The following is a 21,951-nucleotide window of genomic DNA, read 5'->3' as shown; positions in this document are numbered from 1 at the left end:
GCCCACATTCAGGCTCCAGCTGCAGTTGCCTCAGTTCCTAGTCAGATCCAGCATGAGACCGCTGTGCAACCGAATGCTCAAATACATGGCTTGTTACCGCCCAATCTCCAGCCACAGAGCCAGCTGCAGGCTCAGGCTCAAGCTGGCCTTTTACCACCACAATACATTCCTGCACCACAATCCACCCACCAAGCTATGCCATCAATCCAACAGGATGTCACTCTCATTGCACAGCAGCAGCAACCTCAAGCACTGCAGTATCAGCAGATGATTCTGTCTCCGGGTACAACTGGAGGTGTTGGAACTATCATGTCTGCTTCCGGCTCAGTAGTTGAACCCACAACCTTTACCCCTGCACCCCAGCCTATTCAGCAGACTGGACAGGCCTATGCTCAGGGCCAAACACTGCTGCAACCAGTTGTTCAAGCCCAACAGCAGCCCGCGGGAAACACAGTTGTACCTTCTGTGATCCAATCGATCCCTCCACCTGCTTTGCCTCAATCTATTGAGCAGTACCAGCAACAGCTGCAGAAGGTTCCATCGGTGATGCAGCAACTTGCTGCATCACCTCCACAGCTACAGGTCCAGTTACCAACCCAAACGCCCTCAACACCCATTCAAAAGCCACCTCCCTCTCAACAGGTCCAAATACCTCTCGATCAGAGTCAACTGCCTTCTCAGCCACAATTGGCTCCACAACTAGTACCCCAACCTGCTGCACAGATAGTCGCTAGTAATGTGTCCCAGCTTCAACCCCAGTCCAGGGCACTGCCGCTCTATAGCCAGGTAGTGGCGGGCCCGTCTCCCTCCCCCCAGCACCAAGCCAAACAGGTCCTACCAGCTCAGACGCAGACACAAACTAGCATCCAGGCACATACACTCAGTCACACACAGACACTCACTCAGACACAGGCCCATTCTCACACACAGATGCAAGCTGAGACACCCGCTGCTGAACAGCCTGTTTTGCCTCAAGCTGTCCTCCCCATTCAACAAATACCTCCCAGCCCCTCTCATACATCCTGCCCCCCAGCATCACTAGCATCTCTCCCAGCATCACTAGCATCTATCCCATCCCTTCCACCCCTCTATCCTGCTCAAGCTCAAGTGCTACCCACTCCTACTTCAGAGGCCCCGATAACCTTACTGGGGCGGGCTGACATTATTCCCATCTCCCCTCCTCCCGTGACCAGTCTCCAGACCTTTGACTCTAACTCTCCCCTGCTGCCCCAAACCTCGCTGCAAGACTGTGATCCTCCCCTGCTGGGTGTTTCTCAGGTACAGCAAGTACACACCACTTGGTTATTGGAATATATTCTGCCTATTTTAATTAATCCATCTACTTTTGCTTGAACACCCTAGTACTAATGTACCCACAATGAGTTTGAAAACTATTCAATTGAAAAGGTCTATGAATAAAACTAACTAACCAGTTTAGATTAATAATCAAGTATTCTTATTTTTTTGTGATTGGCTTAATTTCATACAGCTAATGATTTGGGTTGTTTGTTTTTCCTGCATGTCTGTTTGTGTTCCTCTCTGTCTGTCTCTGTATACTGTACATGTCACTCCACAGGATAGTCCATATCTGTCTGGCACAGAGCAACATTCTTCATCTGGGTACGTGTGACAGTCAGATTTATTGTGGTTGAATACATTTATAATGATATGCTCAGGAACTGTAACTACAGCGTTGCCGTGCTTGAATGTTGTGTAATCTGCATTATTAGCACAAATAACCTAGCTGAAACAACGGCGTCGGTTAACATCAGACCGTAAATGACCGGGTTGTCAGACCCAATATGGAGGATCACACGTGAAATTGATGAGCAGCGCTCCTCTCCAAAAGTTTAACTATTTTCTGTTTGAAGGGCACACAGCACAGAGTGCTGATGCGCGATGCTCTGCACTGGGAAGAGGAGAGCTTTACCATAGAAATGCATGGCAGCTCATAAAACGCTTCCTGTGGACATGGCACCTTAGGACGCTCCTTCTGGAGCGTTCTTTCATGCCACAGTCACTCTAAACAGTGTGTCAGTCAGCCACTCATGTATTGTCATTGGTCATCACTGACTCTGCCACTCCCACAGGTCTGTTCCAGCCAATGGAGAAGATCCCCTGCAACTCTTGGCCAATGGCAAACTAGAGAGACTGAAGACTCAGAGAAGACCTTCCTGTCATAGGCCAGAGAAAGGCTCACACCAGTTTCAACTGAGCATGCTGCAGGTGTGATTTACAATATACAACAGATAGTTTGGTTCGAGTAATTTGATTGGACAAGAGGAAGTCCCTGAATGCTGAATATACACTATATACAGTATAACGATACTGTATACACACTGTATATAGTGCTGTATATCACAACTATGATTGTTTTTGACACTCTGCCTGTGGTCTTTTGTACCAAGATCATAATTATTCTTGCCCTCCATAGGTGTCTGGCAGTGGGGACAATATGGTAGAATGTCAGTTGGAGACACACACTAACAAGATGGTGACATTCAAATTTGACAGTGAAGGGGATGCACCTGGGGACATTGCTGATTACATGGTAGGTTACTCTTACCATATATACTCTTTTGCAATAATTGTTTAAATGCAATATTCTGTGTATGACTAATGACTTCCCTGTTATGTTATTTTATAGGTGGAGGAAGACTTTATCCTTGAGTTGGAGAAAGAGAAATTTGTGGAGGAGCTCAGAGCCATTGTAAAGAAAGCCCAGGAAATTCTTCTGACAAATTCACAGGTGTGGTGATTTACATCAACACTTATGCTCTTCTATAAATATTCTTGAATGTAATGTCAAAGTTATGGTAATGTTTAGCTGAATAAGAGCTTGAATCTTTTTTATCTAGACTGGATCTATTGAGCAGTTGCATGTGAGCACTCCCACTGGCACCACAGGTGAGTTTGTGTAGGTCTCTTTCACTTGATAAATAAATCTTTACATATCTGCATATATCTGCATGTACTTGTCTCTCTGCCTCCCAGCGGACGCAGCGCCCCAGTCCTCACCAGTCGGACGCTGGCGCTTCTTCATCAACCAGACCATCCGCCACAGAGATTCTCAGTCCAACCAGGGAGCTGCCACACCACCCCCTACTGGAGAGTCACGGGTGCCGCAGTCCTCTAAAGTAGAGAAAGGTAAGATCTTCCTAAATGACCCTGGCAGCTGTGCAGCTAATTAACCTGTTTGAGTGGGCTGACTGACTCCTAACACAAACTAACCATGTGTCCCTCTCTCTGGCGGCTGTAGAAAGTGAAGGATGCCAGAGGTCGGAGTCTTTGACTGGATTGGTTTCCCCTCCCTGCCCGCCCCTGTCTACCACCTCTCCCCCTGTCTCCACTGTCTCAGCCCCTGCCTCCATGTCCACCCCAGCCACCGCTGCCCCAGCTCCTGACACCAATGTCTCTGACAGCATCTCTGCCCCAGTCTCTTCTCTCACTAGTGCAGCCATAACCTCTGTCCCTGCTGCTGCTGCTGCTCTTCCTCCGGCTTGCATTGGCCAGCCAGTTTCCACCCCCTCAGTTCCAGTTGACAAAACTCCCAGTGCCACTTCATCCATGACCACTCTAATAAGCGCCGTTGCCAGCCTCCCCTCCGTGGCCGCTGCTCCTGCTGCTATGCCTCGCATACTTCCAACCTGTTTGCCTGAAGTCCTCATGTCCCCTGGAAATAGTGGTAGCTCCACTGTAGGTCCCAGCCTGGGGGATGCGGGACTAGCTCCCCTTGGGCAGAGTGTGTCTGGAGGGAACCACACCTCTGTACATTCCCCTCCTCCTCTTGCTGCAGCAGTGACATCTCCTCCAGCGAGTCACGCTGGCATAGAGCAACAGCTGACACTTGCCCAGATGACCAGACCGGCTCAGCCACAATCACAGGCCCAGGTCCAACCGGCATTACAGCAGCAAGTAAAACCATCTCCACCGCAACCACAGATGGTGCAGCTTCAACAAGTACCACCGACCCAACATATACAGCAGGTCCCACTGCTGCAACAACAAACACAACAGCAAGTGTTGCAGGAGCAGGTTCATCTGCAGCAGCAACAAGTGCTACAGCAATCTCTCCAGCAATTACAGCAACAACAACTACTACTGCAGCAGCAGCAGCAACAACAACAACAGCAGCAACTACAACAACCATCAACACCACAACCACAACAACCACCACCACCACAACAACAACAACAGCAGCAACCACCACCACCACCACCACCACCACAACCACAACCATTACCACAACAACAACAACAACCACCACCACCACCACCACCACCACCACAACAACAACAACAACAACAACAACAACAACAACAGCAACCACCACCACAACCATTACAACAACAACAACAACAACAACAACCACCACCACCACCACAACAACCACAACAACAACAACTACAACCACCACCACCACAACCACAACAACAACAACAACTGACACTTCAACAACAGCAAACTGAGGTGCGGCTGCCACTGCAGCCTAGTCAAACAGAGCTGTTGCAGCAGCCTGTGCCTCTCCAACAGTCTCTGCCCCCAGCAGAAATGCTGTCAGTGTCCCTACAGCAGAACCAGCAAGTACCTGCTCAACAGCAAGCACCACAGTTACTGCAGCAGCCTCAGTTACAGCAGTTACCACAGCAAGTTGTGGCACAACAAGCAGCTGCAATGCCTCAACAGCAGGCCCAGATTGATCTGCAACATCCACAGCAGTTGGGTCTACAACAGACCATACACTTACAGCAACAGCAAATGCTGCAGCAACAGCAGCAGCAGCAACAACAACAACAACAACAACAACAGCTGCAACAGCAGCAGCAGCAACAACAACAACAACAGCAACAGCAGCAGTTCTTTATGCCTGCTGTGTCTACACAGCCAGATCAAAGTCATATGTTGCCCCAGTCAGTCAGTCAACAGTTTGTCCAACAACAGTCAGCACAACCTCTTACTCTTAATGTTAGCCTTGCCCAGCAGCAGCAGCAGCAGCAGCAGCAGCAGCAGCAGCAGCAGCAGCAGCAGCAACAGCAACAACAACAACAACAACAGCAACAACAGCAGCAGCAGCAACAACCCCAGATCCCTGTAGAGCAGACTCAGCAGTGTGTACAGTCACAGCCACTGCTACAGCAGGTTCAACAGCAGCAGGAGGTGGTTAAATCCATGGAGCTGCCTCAGCAACAGCAGCAGGCTCCATTACATAAGCAGCCCTCCTTCCAGCAATCAGAGTCTGAACTCTCCACGGGAGAGGCCAGTATCACAGAGGACACAGGCAGTCACTCTGTCCCCCCTTATCCTTCCTCCGACTCCTCTCTGCCCCCCCTGCCTCTGGGCACAAGCGAGGCCTCCTTGCCTCCCCTCTCCCTCACCATGACCCCATCCCCTGTTCAGCCCTCCTCCGTCGCCGAGTCAGACAGCGAGGGCCCTCCCAAAATTGAGTTCGTAGACAACCGCATGAAGACACTGGACGAGAAGCTGCGGAACTTGTTGTATCAGGAGTACAGCGTCGGGGGAGTGTTGGCAGGGGGAGCCACCGCGGCCCCTACATCCACATCAGCCGCCTCCACTTCGGCAGGAGGGGATGAGTCGTCCGAGCCTCACCCACTCCGCCTATCGTCTTATCCCCTGTCCGCCTTCTCCTCCTCAGACACCTCCCCCCACTCCTCCTCTTCTTCCACCACCTCGTCGTCAACCACCTCCCGATCCTCCTCCACCTCCCCGGACCCGGAGAGGGGGAGAGCAGGTGAGGAGGCCTCCCCAGCACCCATGTCTGCTGAGCTGGGTCCAGTGGAGCAGCAGCCTGCCCCGTCTCTCCCCTCCACCTCTGCTTCTGCCTCCACCTCTGCTACCCCCCCTACCTCCCTTTTGGCTCTTCCACAGGATGACCCTGCAGGGCCCTTGCGCCCACCCGTACCTGGAGAACCAACCATTCTTGTAAGTGAATACCAGTAAGCCGAATCTGAAAATAGCCTTTTAAAGTAAATTAAAATAAATGTTAAAAAAGCATTCAGTCCCTTCAAATGGTCAATAACACACATAGTTTTGATACTGTGAAAGATGTATCCAATTTCGGACACTTCGTTCAGTTCTTGACGGCGTAAATATTAACCCTTTACAGTACCTTCATAATGTTACAGGTTGCTGTGAGAAGTGACTAGTTACTCAACCCTTTCTTTTTGGAAAAGAGTGAAAAGGGTGAAAATCGCAAAATTAAATAGGTGCTCCACCCCGTTCAGGTTTCTTGTGGGAAGAGATTTGGTGTTGAGGGGAAAAAGGAGTGGACCTTGCATAGAGCACCCCCCCCCCCCCCCCCCCCCCCGGTCAACTAAGTATATATGGTTCAAGTGGTTAACCAAATGGTCTCACCAGCTAGAGTTCAAGTTGTTAAACCATGTCGCAAAGTCAAAGCGTTTTTGGCCTCATGGCCTTCATCATTATAGGCTGGAAATCGTGTCATTGAGTGCGTCCTATCTTGGATACTGTGTCCGGAGTTGGATACAGTTCCATTCAGTATAAATGTGACACCTAATGCTTCCTTTTCAGCCAGTAGGTACTGTATATGTGTGGTGTTTCTCTCTTTTTCTTCTTTGTGAGTCTCAACCCTGTACAGCCACCCACCCTTAATTGTCACTGTGCCTTATTCCCTTTACCGTCCTCCCCACCTGCCCCTATCCCCAGGCTGTCTCCCCACACTCTGACTTCAGTACCACAGGAGACGCCCCGTGGCCCCCTAATCATCAGCACCTGATCCCCCTCCGGCCCGGACAGCAGCAGCAGCACAATGCAGGAGGTGGATATTTTGGCCTAAACCTGACATGTCCTAGTATCAGAAATCCTGTTAGCAAGAAATCCTGGACTCGCAAATTCAAAAGCTGGGCATGCAAACTGCGCCACTCCGCCAGCTTGTTCAAGAAGCCCAGAGTCCAGCAAGGTAGCGTCTTCTTAGAGAGCGAGAGAGAGAGCGAGAGAGAGCATGGGGTGTTGGGGGCATGGACTTAAAACCTAATGTCTCGTTATTAGTGTTAACATAGTAGATGTAATGTTCTAGACTGTCAGGAATTAATCTTTATTAATTTTAAACTGTTTATGGCTAATTAGTATTTTTTTGTACATTGTAACGTGACTGTAATCCCTGTATAGTGTCAGTGTTGATATCACAACATACTTTATTGTTTTTTGAATTATTTGATTTTGCTGAATTGCTTTTTCCCCCTTTTTACTTTTTCTTTTTTTTTTCAAACTAAATTTCATATTTCTTTGGAAATCTTTCTTTTTGCATGGGTTACTCACCCGGTGGCGAGAACAGTGGCGAGTATACAGTAGAAGGGTGGGAGATTGGCACAGTGTAGGAGGATGTTGGCATAAAAGGAGTCTGATGCCCTTCCCCAGTTGCAGATGAGCTCTCTGGACTAACGGCCGGCTGCGATATGAACCCCCAGTCCTCAGGCACTGCCAACACCAACCATCTCACTTCACTCACCTCCACCTGCTGGCGCAGAGTAGTTGACAACACCATGCACCTTGGCACCAGATTTCATTAGTACAGACATTATCTCATCTGTACACAAATAGATCATAATAAGTCACTGTGTGGTCAGCTGCCAATTTAGAATATACTGTAAAATCCTGAGTGTTCATTTAACTCTCGAGAGTGTACAAATTGAACCAAATGGACCTGTGGTTCCATTTGTGCACTCTCAGAGTTCAAATACCGTAACACTGAGGATTTTTACTGTGTACACATACACTTGTGCATGACACAGTCAGCTCATACAGCATCACGCCACGAGAGCTGCATAATATGCTGTAGATGGCATGCTGTTTATGGACACTACTTACCGCAATTTCCAACTATGTGATATCCAGATTATGATGAAGTCATCATTTCTGCTACATATTGTGTACATTTTCCAGGGCTTACAAGTTACTGTCAGTTTCCCTCTTAGCTGCTTTGTGTATGGCTAATGCTTAATTCATGCTTCCTCCCACGACGGCGTTGCATGCCAAAAATAGCAGACCTACAAACTCACAACGTGTTGCAGATGTGCAGCGTTGTGAGCTTGTAGACCAGCTATTTCCGTTGTACGACGCCGTCGTGCAACAAAGTATGAATCTAGCTTAAGCTTGGAAAAGCTTCATATTTTAGTAAGCTAACATCCTTGCATGTATATTTTATGTGTGTAGCAGTAATTTAGCTCCATGTATAGATTTAGTTATTTGAGCATATGCATGACATAATGCACAGTCTGTGCATTATATTCAGCATATGTGTGTCTATATGGCGATAACATTATGGGTTAACTCCATAAACATAATGCTGCTCATTCCCAAGTGCATCTCAAATGATGCAGCTAATCCATATACACACTGTTAGTATTGTGTTAGTATAGTGTTCCATATACCAAACGCGCTGAACAATCTCACTGTGAATCTGAATGCAGACTTCAAAGGTGACATTGATCTCTGTTGTCTGGTATATGAGTGGAACAGTGAGTCAGTAAGAATGGAGAGAGTGGATGTGTGGGTGGGTGAGGGTACACTGTATTAAGCATTCAACTGACATTCCATATTATAATTTTTTCTGTTTAATGACTTTCTCTGTTTATTTATTGATATATATTTCTTTATTAAAACACATATTTACCACCCCTCCCCACATCCCCCATAACGTATAGTCTGTTTGCTTAAAACATTTGCTTTTTTACTACCACAAAAGCTTACTTCCATTGTTGATTTTATTACTTTCACTGAAAGAAAATGATGACTGCCACAGTATTCAATATAAATGTTTACACTTTTTCATAGTTCCATGCATGTGAAAGTCATGTAAGTCACAGAGGTTGTTAATGTGTCATGATATTTGTGGGTGATTTTTAACACTGTGTCTCTGTGTCTGTGTGTCTGTGTCTGTATGTCTGTCTGCTTTGGTACATCCCTCTGTGCTGTACATTTTGTCTGTTCCTGCATGCTTCGGTCTGTCTGTCTGTGTCTATGTCTTCATATCTGTGTCTCTGTGTCTCTGTGTTCATGTCTCCGGTGTCCTTGTCTCTCCCCTATTTGTTTTTCATTTCCCTGATCTCTTTATTAGATGGACACCCTAGCAGTCAAGCTATAAAGGAGGATATTAAGGATGCACCACAGTCGCGCAAAGGACGATTTCAGGTGGGGACATTACATGCAACATTGGCCTTGAAAAGCCGCCCTCTGTACTATGTCTATAGAATGCCCATAATCATAAAGAATATGTTCAGGATGTATTTTTTTTATCCCATATGCAATTATTTTTCTTTTTAAGATATTTTCTTGGGCCTTTTGCCTTTATTGATACTGATAGTGTAAGTGGAGATAGACAGGAAGTAGGGAGAGAGAGAGACGGGGAGTGACATGCAGCAAAGCCTGTCGGGAACGGGACTCGAACTCGCGATGTGCTGTCAGGCTGCATTAGAACCTATGTGATATGTGCCTGGACCACAAGGCCAGCGGGCGCCCCCCATATGCAATTCTTGTATGCTGTATGGGTTGCCTGGTAGCTCAGCCGGGTAGTGCACATACCTATGCTCCTTGTGAGCGCAAGGACTTGGGTTCTGAATCTGACCAGCGTCTTGTCCTGCATGTCTCTCCTCTCTCTTTGCCCTTGGTTTCCTGCCTATCTATACTGACCTGATCTGAATAAGAAAATCTATGTATATGTTTTACCCATATAAGATTTATCTTGCCATCAGGTGACTCCAGTGCCTCCGCCTCCTGAAGCCTCTCCCACCAAGGAGGCACCCTCCGGCCAGGACAGTGTCCACAGGAAAGTGGGGCGCTTCTCTGTCACCCAGGCCGAAACCAAGAAAGATGAGGCACTGACCGACAGTTCCCCGGTGTCTCCTGACTTAGAGAGGGAGAGGAGAAGAACTCGGGGGAAGGAGGGAGAGAAGGAGGAGGGTAGGAGGACACCGTCATTGGCCCACCCTCCACGAGGTCATGGACATGGCCACTCTCCTTTGGGCAGCAGTGATGATGATGAGGGTGAACTTGAGGATGATGACCTGAGGAGAGAACTACACCATCTCAGAGAGAAGTGAGACAGGGAAGGGAAAGTGGGATCAGTATAATTTTTTTGAAATGTTTTATGATGTGGGCGAAGGCCATGCCATCCCTGAACAGGGTTTGTCTGTATTTCATTTAGACACTTCAGCTCAGAAATAACCAGACCGTAATGAACCATTAACCATTTATTACCATATAGCTGTTACCATATGTGCAATGATATTGCATCCAAAGTTTGGCGGTGTGACTCTGCTCATGTGATATTACAGATTCCTGTGCAAACATGTCACAGATCATTCAATCACAACCCCCAGAGCAGAGCATTCAATTAAATTCAATTAAAGTGTCAAATCACAACAAGTTGTCTCAACACTTTACAAGTAGAGAAGAGACCCGACAATCCCACCCTGAGCAAGCAATTTGCGACAGTGGCAACGAAAAACTCCCTCTTAACTGGGAGAAAACGTCAGGCAGACCCTAGGCTCTAGGGTGGCGGCCTTCTGCCTCGACCGTGTCGGGGGAAAAGAGAGAGGGAGAGACAGAGGAGAGACAGAAAGCATGAAACATAAGCATAATACAGTTTAACATAACATTGAACCTTCAATGCCTAATTAAACTACCACATATCATAGTACAATCCATAGAAGCACAGTACAATACACAGAATCATAGTATATCCATAGAACCACAGTACAATACACGGAATCAACCAATAACAATATGAACTAAAAGCCACAGGGAGGAGGCCGGGGAGGTGGAGGGAATTTGAAAACCTACAGCTGTACAACCGGCACTGACAGCCACGCACATAGAATGAACAGAGAACAGAGGCTGCTTAAATGAACCGCCTGAGATGCACTGTGGGTATGAGGGCGTGAGTGAGTTAGCTTGTAGCAAATGAGAATGACAAGGGGTTGAACGTATGCCTTAAAGGAGTACAACTGAATAAGCTTGTTAGCGAATGGGGGGGTACGGGGAGTATGAATGAAGTATATAAACATTCTGCCTTCCGTGTCTACATGAACTATCGTTTACACTGAATGTATGTAGGTATGTCCCCTCAAAAGTTGACCAATCATATCTCACGCCACTACAGTATGTGCATGTGTGCACATACTGTTACTGTTACAAACTATTACCACCATTAACGAACACAGCATGAATCCTAAATCACCCCTTCTTCCGGGTTGGGAAATCAAATGTGACGGGCGGGGCCCATTTGGGGCTTCTGTGATACATTTTGCATCACGGAGGTGACGCGTTTTGCGTCACGTCCATGCGCAACCCTGTGCGCAAGCTCGTGAGTCAAGCCCATTGGTCGAAACCGTTTTCGCTCGTTCGTGACAGTACCTATGAATGGCCAGCATGTCCAATGCGCTTCAATGCAACCTCTGGGTTTTGGGGGCTTGGTGTAGCGTTACTACAGGTAACATCTGGACAGGGACGCCACACCATTATTAGATTATTTCTTGTTTTCCGATGGATCGTCTTATGACTATACAGATGTTTCTCTGGTACGTCAGCTGGTAAGTGCTTGAGGGTGAGAGGCTTCAAGGGCTCCAAATGGTATAAAAGGAATGGGACAGCACTTTAGATGAGTCCTTCATTCATGACACTTTATATCACTTTTAAAACGTATTTACAGTCATTGCTTTAAAGGCTGTGATTGTTAAATATTATTATTATATTTACATTAATTTGTGTTTAGATTAGGGGTTTTAATATTATTCATTTTAAATTGTATTTACATATTCTGTATTTACTTTTCTCATTTCTTATCTTGTGTCCCTTATCTTTATTAAATACTATGTATCATCCATTCCGTCTCCCTTTGAGAACGGTGAGAAAGCACTAGGCTACTGTTTGTTGACATTCTAACCGCGATGCGACACCAATTTGCATACTTAAATGATTGACATTTTCCCCTCATTCCCCTGCTAACGCTATGAACTGTGGATAATTCCCTTAGCATTGATGCTGACTTACAGAAAGGGTGCATAAAGGGCTCTGCCTGAGCCCTCATTGACTCTTACCCATTTCAAATGGGACAGCCCTCAAGCCCTTGCAGACTTCACGTGAGCACATGTCAGTGAGTCAGTAAGGGAGCGGATTGGAATTGGGCCAGTATACTTGCCGCGTCCGCATAGCCACAGGGGTCCGTGAACGGTGGATGCGAGTGACAGTATCTGATTATACTTAAATTTGGTGTCTGCAGACACTCCTGCGTTCAAGAGAGCAAGAGCAACATGAGCTGCACTCAATACAAGGCACAATCTAATGACCTCTTCCTAAGCATGGATCCCAGGCTTGCTTGCTCAGGTGGAGGGGCTCACCCCGGTGCATACATAGGCTCCACAGTAAAGACCTAATGAATTGAAAAATATAATAATCCCAATAGTCCCATAATGAAGACATTTTTAGCAATAGATGCCCAAAAAAGGGGGAAGAAATCCCTAAAAGAAGTCCCTAAAAGTCACATTTTAATTACTTCCTGTCAAACGCAAAGCAACCCCTTATGAAAAAATATGAATCATGATTTCATTCACCTGAGTGATTCCCATAGCTCACGTTTCTTCAAATGCAGGTGTTTCTAATTATAGAGACACTGTTAGTTCTGCTAGTCTGTAAATCTAATTCAGGATGATGGCCGGACGGTGCATTACTTGTTTTAAACTTAAACAGTACACTAAAATATGTACAGTATCTGAAAACATTGATCTCACAGTCCAAGTAGTCGGTTGCTACTGGTTGCTACTGTGATTGGTTGAGGCACAACATGCCTCTGTTTTCACTTAGCAACTTAGCTGGCTAGCAAAAAAGCCATTTCATGACATCTTTAAACTACTACCATAGAGCTTTATATTATCTGGAGAGCCCACTAAAGTATCTCTCCTTCCAGGTTTTAGCCAGTGGGTTTGAGGACACCATGGGCCCATAAGCATGTCCATTAGTGTCCTTTATGCGTCTACGTCTCACAAACTACCTCCATGTGCAAGCCCTAAGTCAAACCCATTGGTCGAGTCCGTTTTGCTCGTTCATGATTCGGGCCTAATCTTGCGGTACCAGAGTTGGCCACTTGGAAACTTTTGCTTCAAAAAGCCTTCCCAGTCCTGGGGGCTTGACTACTACTCAGTGAAACGAACATGGCGATTGCAGCAAGTAATGGTACACTGACAGAAGCTGTTGATATGTGTCGTGTTTGTTTATATTGTGCAGAGCACATACCTTAGGCAATGTTTTAATGAATTTCTCTGCCAATTTTGCTGATATATAAATTGTTAGATTTAATTTTGGTTTGCACCCGGTAGGAAAAACACAGACGGACTCTGGTCCTGTTATCACTCAATCGAAATTAAACCAAGCCCCAGGGAGTGAGCTGCTATAGCTCATTCTATCCACTGTTTCAAATGAGAGTTTCTCCAGACCTCTATTCGGAGTGGATCAAAATTGGAGGGCTGGCCACGCCAGTTGTCTTCCAGACAACTGAAGGACATGTGCCATGGCAAGAGGCCATTGCGAGAAGAAGTCTACTAGTTTACTCTAACTTGCATCAATTATTTCTGTGCATTCCTATTATTCTTAGTAGAGCGCAGATGCTTTTTATACATCTGCGGCAGACAGCCATGGTTCGTCTGTCCGTCCATCCCATCCTCAGGAACGCAATATTTCAGGAACGCCATGAGGTATTCCATTACAGTTGGCACAAATGTCCACTTGGACTCAAGGATGAACTGATTAGAATTAGGTGGTCCACGGTCAAGGTCATTGTGACCTCACAAATCACATTCATTAAATTGCTTCAAAGTCTTCACGACATACTGTAGTGTATACTATATGAGTCTGGCCAGACAAGGGTGTAAAATGCAACTGGTTGGCTTTGGCAACAAACATCACTTAAATTTCAATTCCTTTATTGTCACATAATATTATACTGCAGTGGGGATCTTCTCACTCAACCTCTCCTCAAACAGAGAGTCCAAGTTTCTATGTCCAGTCAGTGCACACGCTGTCACAAAATCTGGGATGCGTTTGTACATTTGTGATGAAATTGATGTCAAATGCTGCTAGCGGACCCTCTGGCTATGCAGAAGTATAATTTGCCCTTAAGTTTTCAAATGGCTTCACTAGTTGTACTAGATTTTCACACCCAATAATTTCATAATTTAGCAAACTTTATCTCTTTGTTCTGTAACCCCTTCTCTTTAGGCACATCAAAGAAGTGGTGTCCCTCCAGTCACAGCAGAACAGGGAGCTGCAGGAGTTGTACAGACAGCTCCGCTCGCTCAAAGACCACAGGCACACCCTGCCTCTCCCTCTGCCCCGGACCCCTCCCCTGCCCACGGGCCCCCCAGCCCTCTCCCCTCGTAGGTCCCGGCCGCTCAAAGTCAAGCTCCGGCCTCGGCCTCACTCTCATTTGGACAACAATGGAGTCGCACATCCTGGTGCAGTAACTTTTTTCATATTAATATTCCATTCAACATTCCTCTTCCCCCCCTACATATTCCACTCAATGTTTCTCTTCTCTTCCCTCAATATTCCACTCAATGTTCCTCTTTTCTTCCCTCAACATTCCACTCAACATTCCTTTATGTCTCTGTCTCTCTCGGTTGTTACTCTGTTTCTTTGACATTGTGTAACTATTTCATTATGGCTCTCCTACAGGCATACAGCAGTCCAGTAGTTTCTCAGGTGGTGAACAGAGCAGATTGTACTGCAACCCAGACCATCCCACATCACTGACTACCAAAAAAGGTGAGGTTTGTCACTATCACATGGAGGCAACATACAGCTAGCGATGATGATGGTGCTCAATTAAGTGTCCCTTCACTTCACTATACACTTTTATAGACTCGCTTTTACTACCTGATTACTGTCTGTTTCTTCACGCACAATTCTCCTTTTGTTTTTAATCTTTAATGCTGTGTGACATGCTTTGTAACTGTTTTAAACTGCTATACAAATAGTTTATTATTATTATTATTACTGCAGACCAGAGTCCTCCTAGAAAGAGCACATTCACAGATGAATTGCACAAACTTGTTGATGATTGGACGAAGGAGACGGTGGGCCCCACTCCTCCCAAGCCGTCGCTCAATCAGATCAAGCAGATTCAGCAGGTGCAGGAGTTGGCTGGAGGCTGGAGCCAACCAGCTGAGGTAAAAAAATAAGAAAAAAATGACACACTGTTTCAGAATTTACCCTAGTTTTCATATTAGTCAGGGAATGTTATTAGAAAAGGGACATATCTTCACAAATATTTTTGTGAAGGTGTCTAAAACGTGTCTTAAAAGTTGAAATTCAACTCCCCAAGGCCCTAGGGGAGTTGAATTAGGGGAACTGGTGACAGCTGCTCAAGGTTGGGGTTCCTGCAACCATATCCGGGAAATTGTAACACAAGCCATGCACCACATGGAGGTCTTATAACCGCACAGCCATGCACCACATGGAGGTCTTATAACCGCACAGCCATGCACCACATGGAGGTCTTATAACCGCACAGCCATGCACCGCATGGAGGTCTTAGAACCACCACCACCGGGGACCGACTCACCATTCTCCACTCTCACCACTCTCTGTGCCTGCCTATAAGCACTCGTCCTGGGCTTCCAAGTGCGCCACTACATAGCCCGAGGGACATGTTTGCGGCAGCTGTTGGAGGTCCTTCACCTTGGACATGGAACAGGGGAGAAGCCCTGGCCTCCTGGGTACAGCCCTGTGTGGGAATGTTTTCTTAGTCCCTCTCCTACCCGCTCCCATTGGATTTTCTGACCATTCCAGCCCACGCTTGCAATTGTTTCCTTTCTGATTGACCACAATTCATTAGGACCACTCCTGCCCGCATCAAAATGTACATGCCGTTTAGTCCCACATAATCCCACAATATTACTGTCTAGTCCTGTATAATCCCACAATATTTTCATTGGGACACAAAAACATTACAAACAGAATTTAGTTCCGTTTCCGCATTCAGGCTTCATTCTGATGCCATCCACGGGTACCACACTGTTGTGTAGAAGTTGCATAGTTTTATATCAAGGTTTATAACAAGCAGCTGTAGATCTGAAATCAATGAATATCGTGCAACTACATGGCATATTTAATGTGTAAAATGTATAAATCGTTCACAAACCTGTATGCTTTTCTGCGGTTCTCTGGCACTTGCTGCTCAATCGAGGTAACAGTCTCACGACACGAGCCAACCTCTAGGAGGGACAAATATATATTTATATTTGTTGTGTTTTGTGATTTATATCCAAATAGATATCCAGTACTACACCGCTTCAGTAGCATCGAGTAGAGCCGCAGTGTTGCTAGGTAGATTCATTGATCAGATTACTGAGTGGGCGGGGTTTAGAACACAGAAGAGTTTGGTAGGAGTATGAATGGGCATTTGTCTGTCCAAAGTTTTTTCGGACAGGTACTGCCGAAAAACGTTCGACGGACGTCGGATGGACAATTTTGAAGCAGGTAGCTACCTAAAGAGAGAGAGAGAGAGTGAGACAGAGACGGCCATTACAGCACCATGGACAGCGACACAGTGGCCTCAGCTGGACTTACTATTATTAAATAGATACATTATGCACATACCTGCCGGGAACAACATTTTTAAATTAGGTTCTCCTCTGCAATTAGCCATAAGTTAAATGTGTTCATGTCAAGCAAAATTAAAGCACTACCACCACACATGCTAGGTGCGCAACATCCGGTTTATTGCGGATGGTGTGGGATTTATTTTTTGACCACCTATTCCCGTCCGCAGATATCTAAAAAACACCCGCTCCTGCAACACTTCCGGTTGTTCCTGGGAAACCCAATCCCAATGGGCACCCAGTTGCCCCATTCTATAGCTCTGAAGAGACATGTCTGAGCCAGCTGTCTGGGCCAGACATTGGAGAGGGGAGACTGACCTCCTTATACTCCCCTCTACCCTCCGGATGTACCAGATCCTCCAGGCAACCTATAGTCTCATGAGGCTTTTGACATTGTGGAGCAGTATTTCGTGGTACTTGAATAATTGAATGCAAATTGAATTTGCATGTAGCCAGCAATATTTATTTTCCCCAAGAATGGATTTGTGGTGAGCTGGAAAACAAATGCTTGCTATGGATTTAGAATCATGAAAAACCCCTAGTTTGACAAGCTACTTAAGGCCAAATTTAACATTTTCCCGGATAAGATTGTGGGTACCCCATTCAATCCGAGAAAGCATCTATGTCATTTTAGCTATATAGAACTAACTGTTTTAGAAGGCATTTTATAGAATCCGCCTCAGGTCTTAATGGGTTAAACAGCTATCACTGCTACAGGTTCCTCTAGGGGAGTTGAATTTCTACTTCTTGATACTTTTTGTTACTAGACACCTTAACGAACACATTGGTGAAGACATTTATTGGTAACGATTTTGTTCCAAGATTTATGCAATGTTCCCTGTCTGTATTATATAAATAATGTTTATTATTACAGAGTAAAAAGTGTCTTGATCGTTATCATAAATGTAAAATGTGTCATTGTGCTGATCTTTTCCACCCAGGTGGCTCCACCTGGTTGGTTCCAAGTGGCTCCACTGAACTCCCAGACCTCCCCAGCCCCTGCCAGCCTTCCTGTGTCCGCCTCGTCTCACTACACAGGAGGCGGGGGGACCCTGGCCACCCTGCGCTCACCGGGGCCACCGCCACCAACGCACATGGCTCAAGTCCCACAGCTGCAGCAAAGTTTACACCTCCATCAGTCCCACCCACTCCAGCAGATGCCCTACCAGCAGCCGTCACTGCTCCAGCAGATGCCTCATCCCCGGATGCAAGCGCCCTTACTGTCTCAGACCCAGCCCATGCAACCACAGACACAGCCCATCGCCCAGCTGCCCAACTCGCCGCCTCAGAGCCAACCTCTGTTGCCTTCCCAAATGCCTCCAACTTCAATGCCCCCGGCTGGGTCACTGCTGCCTGGCGCTGGCACTACGGTGCCCACAGACAGTGGCACTGCGACCGGGGGGACATTCTGCTCCTGTTCCTCCTCCTCTTCCTCATGCTCCTCCTCCTGCTCTACTGCTGCTCTGCCTTCCAGTGCCAAACTTCACCCAACACCCCCCACTTCCACTCTTCCTCTGGGACAGCAGTAAAAAACAAAACCAAGGGAAAGAGTGATGATGATTTTAAAAGGAGCGAGGGACCGGAATATTAAGTTGGAGCAAGATGACACGTGTGTGTGTGTGTGTTTGTGTGTGTGTGTGTGTGTGCGTGCGTGCGTGCGTGCGTGCGTGCGTGCGTGCGTGCGTGCGTGCGTGCGTGCGTGCGTGCGTGCGTGCGTGCGTGCGTGCGTGCGTGCGTGCGTGCGAGCGAGCGAGCGAGCGAGCGAGAGAGAGAGAGAGAGAGAGAGAGAGAGAGAGAGAGAGAGAGAGAGAGAGAGAGAGAGAGGATAAGGATGTGACTGGAATGTTGGATTTGTGTGTATTTCCTGAAAAGGTGGGAGTGAATATGAGAGATGGTAGATTCTAGTATGTACAGAGGGCAATATGGAAACCCAGGGACAGGGGGTTATGAATAAGTGTTATGAACACACACACAATAAGTGTGTGTGTGTGTGTGTGTGTGTGTGTGTGTGTGTGTGTGTGTGTGTGTGTGTGTGTGTGTGTGTGTGTGTGTGTGTGTGTGTGCTCGTGCGCACATATGTGATTGTGAACGTGTGTTTGTGATGTCTCGTGTTGTCTGAGTACATATCCCTTCGTCTTTTGACCTCAATTAATGGTCATGTTTCTATTTTCAGTCCAACTCTGTTAGAACTGAAGCTGAGACATGAAGGACACAAAGATTTTTGACATCATTTATTGATATTTTATGTTTTATTTGTCAATGCTTACTTACATTGAAAGGACTATGAATTTAAAAGTGCAATTAGTAACTGTCATCTAAATTGATCATTATGTATTGTAGTGATATGTCTGTAAGGCATAAAACAAATATTTTTATAGAAGCACGTTGAGAAAAAAAAATCAAAGACAGAATCAACTAACCTTTAAAAAGTATAAGCCTATAGCACAAAGTGTTTCAATGGGCAGTGAACTATAACGCAGTTAGGACAACAGCATGTTACACAGTAGAGCATGGTAATGTTATCTGGCCTCCAACACTACCACAAAGCCACTGAGCACACTGATATGCAGTGTCATGCACGTGCACAGCATGTACTTAGTTTGTATTTTAATTTACTTTGTAGATGTAAATTAGAGACAATTTGAATTGACACAAGTCACGTGATAGAAGTTCTAATGAGCTCATCTTGGTAATTTGTTGATGAAATTGAGATATGGCATCTGTATTCAGTAGACTTTTGCATTGAGGTTGAACTGGATACAATCGACTCAAGACTGCATGACCTTGACTTACCTGAACTTAATGCAATCTGTTGTTGACACATTTATACAAAGCTCACATCTGCTGTACACAGCCAAATTGGGTCATTTATCAGTCACAAGTAAATTGGTGTTCAGTCTGATAGGCTTTTACAAAAAACATTTTTGTGTTAGAATTGCCGCAATGCATATCAAGGTGTCATACGGAGGAGCAAGATGAAAAAAGAAAAACTGCCAAGTTATTGTGGAATGGGGAAGCCATACAGGTTGTTCCCATATTGCCTTTTAGAGTTAATACTTTTTTGTGAGAGTGTGTTTTTTTCTGTGTGACAAATCTTTGTGATACTGCTGCACTGCGTCATAATTTGCATCCCCATTGCTTTCATACAAAAACAAGCCTCTCATTTAACGATACTGTACCCAGTTTAAAATGTTTACTCTAAGCTCACGTCCTGGGCTACTCTCTTTAAAGGTCCATTCTGAGATTGTTTTGAACATATACATTATATTCACATGCATTCTTCGCTAGTTTAATTTGTTGATGCACAGTATGCAATTTGGAACTTTATTACCCCATCATGAATCATCAAATATGTTAGTTTTACTCCAATGTTTAAACATTACCGATATAAACAAAGATATTACAGCCCCAAACCACAACAAATGCAGTTTAAAAAATAATGTATCTGTTGTCTATAGTGTTAGTCCTTCTATCAAGAGCCCAATCATCTATAGAATAAAAACATGTTTCCACTGCATTTTATTCTTCTTTTTTTGGTGTGTGTGTGTGTTGGGGCTAGCCATTTGTTTTACATGTGTATCACTGATTGGGCCTTTTAAACAAAAAGAGAGAGAGAAAAAAAAAGAGCAGAACCATAATGGTCTTCAGTTTAGGTCTAATTTGTTGTTGAATAGCATTTTGTGAGCCCCACTCACTTGACCTTTTGTCAAGGATCATGCTGATCCTTTTATTATTTCAGTTAAGAACCACTTGTCATTCACCATAGGCTGTTTAAAGTGTGTGACTATTTTATAAGCTGGACTGCGGACCGATTAAGTGCTTTGTGCACACTTCAAATGGTTTACTTGATTCAGTAACATTTCATTCCTCTATTTCTAAATTCACTTATGTGATAGATGCAGGGAAACGGAGTAATACATCTACTGATGTTTTATTGGGTTATCAGTGTACTTAGCCATATACAGATTTGGCCATTAATGGTCAGGCATTGATATATCTTTTGAAACCTTACTTGGTAGGACAAGTAGTCTATAGTCAAAGCAGCATTTCTGTTTCATTGAAATTAATGATTGTGAGATTCTGTGCCATGGCAAACAGGAGATTGTACAGTTTGTGAAACTGCTAAGTGTGAGTCAGAGACGCACTTAAAATAAGAGAGTGGAAGGAGGAACAGTTTGTGCTTAAGCTTATGGTTGTTCAAAAGTAAAACTTTACAACTACACATAATTTAGAATTTAACATAATGGTTTTCAGTATTTATGTTGTTTTTCGAGACAACCCACATTTTCACGAGATGTAGTTCATTATTAGTGGAGGTGAGTTACTGTGCTGTCATGTCCATTACTAACATGTTCACCACATGCCACAGCTTTGATGATATTCATGATATGAAATGTGGAACTCGCCCTGTCCTTGAAGTGTTACCAAAATGTTATCTAAAAGGAAAAAAGATTATTTTTGTATTTTGAACTGGGGTTGTAAAAATTGTAAAATTGTGTTCTCATCATTATAAATCAGAGGTTATTTGAAACTAGAAATCACTGGTTCTCATCTCTGTTCATAGATATGGGACTCCCCTGGCTTTATTACATCTTTCATGGGCCAAGACAGGCCTGGGATGATTATTAGAAGGTTTTGGTCGGTTGGGAAATGTATTATATTTCAGCTGGACCAGAGTAAATGGTAAATTATTGGACCATTGTATACCTACCGGTCTGCATAGAAAATAATACTAACAAATATTGAAAATAAAATAAAATGTGGGGACCACCAAAAATGGCATGACTGAGAACCAATGATTAAAGGATATTTAAACAGAGAAACGTAGACAATGAAAAGTATGTTGCATATGATTTAGCCTCTGTAAATTATAACTAATTCAACTGTTGATTTTATTTATGTTTTGTAACTAATCAAAATAAATGATGGAGTTAAACATCAAAACTGTTATTGTTGTGTGTCCTTTACTGTCCTATATCCAGTGGAAAATTGTTGAAATTGAAAAGTGATAACAATTATTTTACATAATCTTGTCAACGTTTGGCTTCTCTGAACCATGGACATATTACCAGTGGTGTAAAGTAACTAAGTACATGTACTCAAGTGTTCTTAAGTAATTAGGAGTTTTTACTTTACTGGAGTATTTTACATTTTCAGTATTTTTACTTCTACTCCACTACATCTCAGAGGCAAATATTGTACTTTTACTCCACTACAATTTATAAGTTACTTTGTAGATTTTGATTACTATTACAAAACATACAATAAGCACTTCAGCCTATATACATTTCTGGCCATTTGAGAATAGCCGATCTACAAG

At 44.9% G+C, this 21,951-nt stretch overlaps 1 protein-coding gene across 2 annotated transcripts in view; it reads left to right on the top strand.

Moving 5' to 3' along the window:
* wnk3 (WNK lysine deficient protein kinase 3) overlaps positions 1-21,489 on the top strand; it is a gene marked incomplete at its 5' end in the record, with an annotated part of 55,584 nt that extends 34,095 nt beyond the window's left edge. For both annotated transcript variants that reach the window (XM_080443717.1, XM_080443716.1), the window contains 14 exons: positions 1,577-1,620; positions 2,091-2,226; positions 2,435-2,551; positions 2,648-2,749; positions 2,859-2,907; positions 2,995-3,147; positions 3,260-5,940; positions 6,685-6,937; positions 9,095-9,168; positions 9,729-10,072; positions 14,248-14,483; positions 14,704-14,793; positions 15,031-15,197; positions 17,573-21,489. In XM_080443717.1, the coding sequence (XP_080299843.1) occupies positions 1,577-1,620; positions 2,091-2,226; positions 2,435-2,551; positions 2,648-2,749; positions 2,859-2,907; positions 2,995-3,147; positions 3,260-5,940; positions 6,685-6,937; positions 9,095-9,168; positions 9,729-10,072; positions 14,248-14,483; positions 14,704-14,793; positions 15,031-15,197; positions 17,573-18,160 (5,034 nt within the window). In that variant the 3' untranslated portion in view covers positions 18,161-21,489. The remainder of the gene's footprint in view (positions 1-1,576; positions 1,621-2,090; positions 2,227-2,434; positions 2,552-2,647; positions 2,750-2,858; positions 2,908-2,994; positions 3,148-3,259; positions 5,941-6,684; positions 6,938-9,094; positions 9,169-9,728; positions 10,073-14,247; positions 14,484-14,703; positions 14,794-15,030; positions 15,198-17,572) is intronic.
* Positions 21,490-21,951: the final 462 nt, after the last annotated feature.

Source organism: Gymnoscopelus braueri (genome assembly GCF_963280865.1).
Source record: "Gymnoscopelus braueri genome assembly, chromosome: 12".
Classification (NCBI taxonomy): Eukaryota; Metazoa; Chordata; class Actinopteri; order Myctophiformes; family Myctophidae; genus Gymnoscopelus; species Gymnoscopelus braueri.
This window is presented reverse-complemented; position numbering and strand designations above follow the sequence as displayed.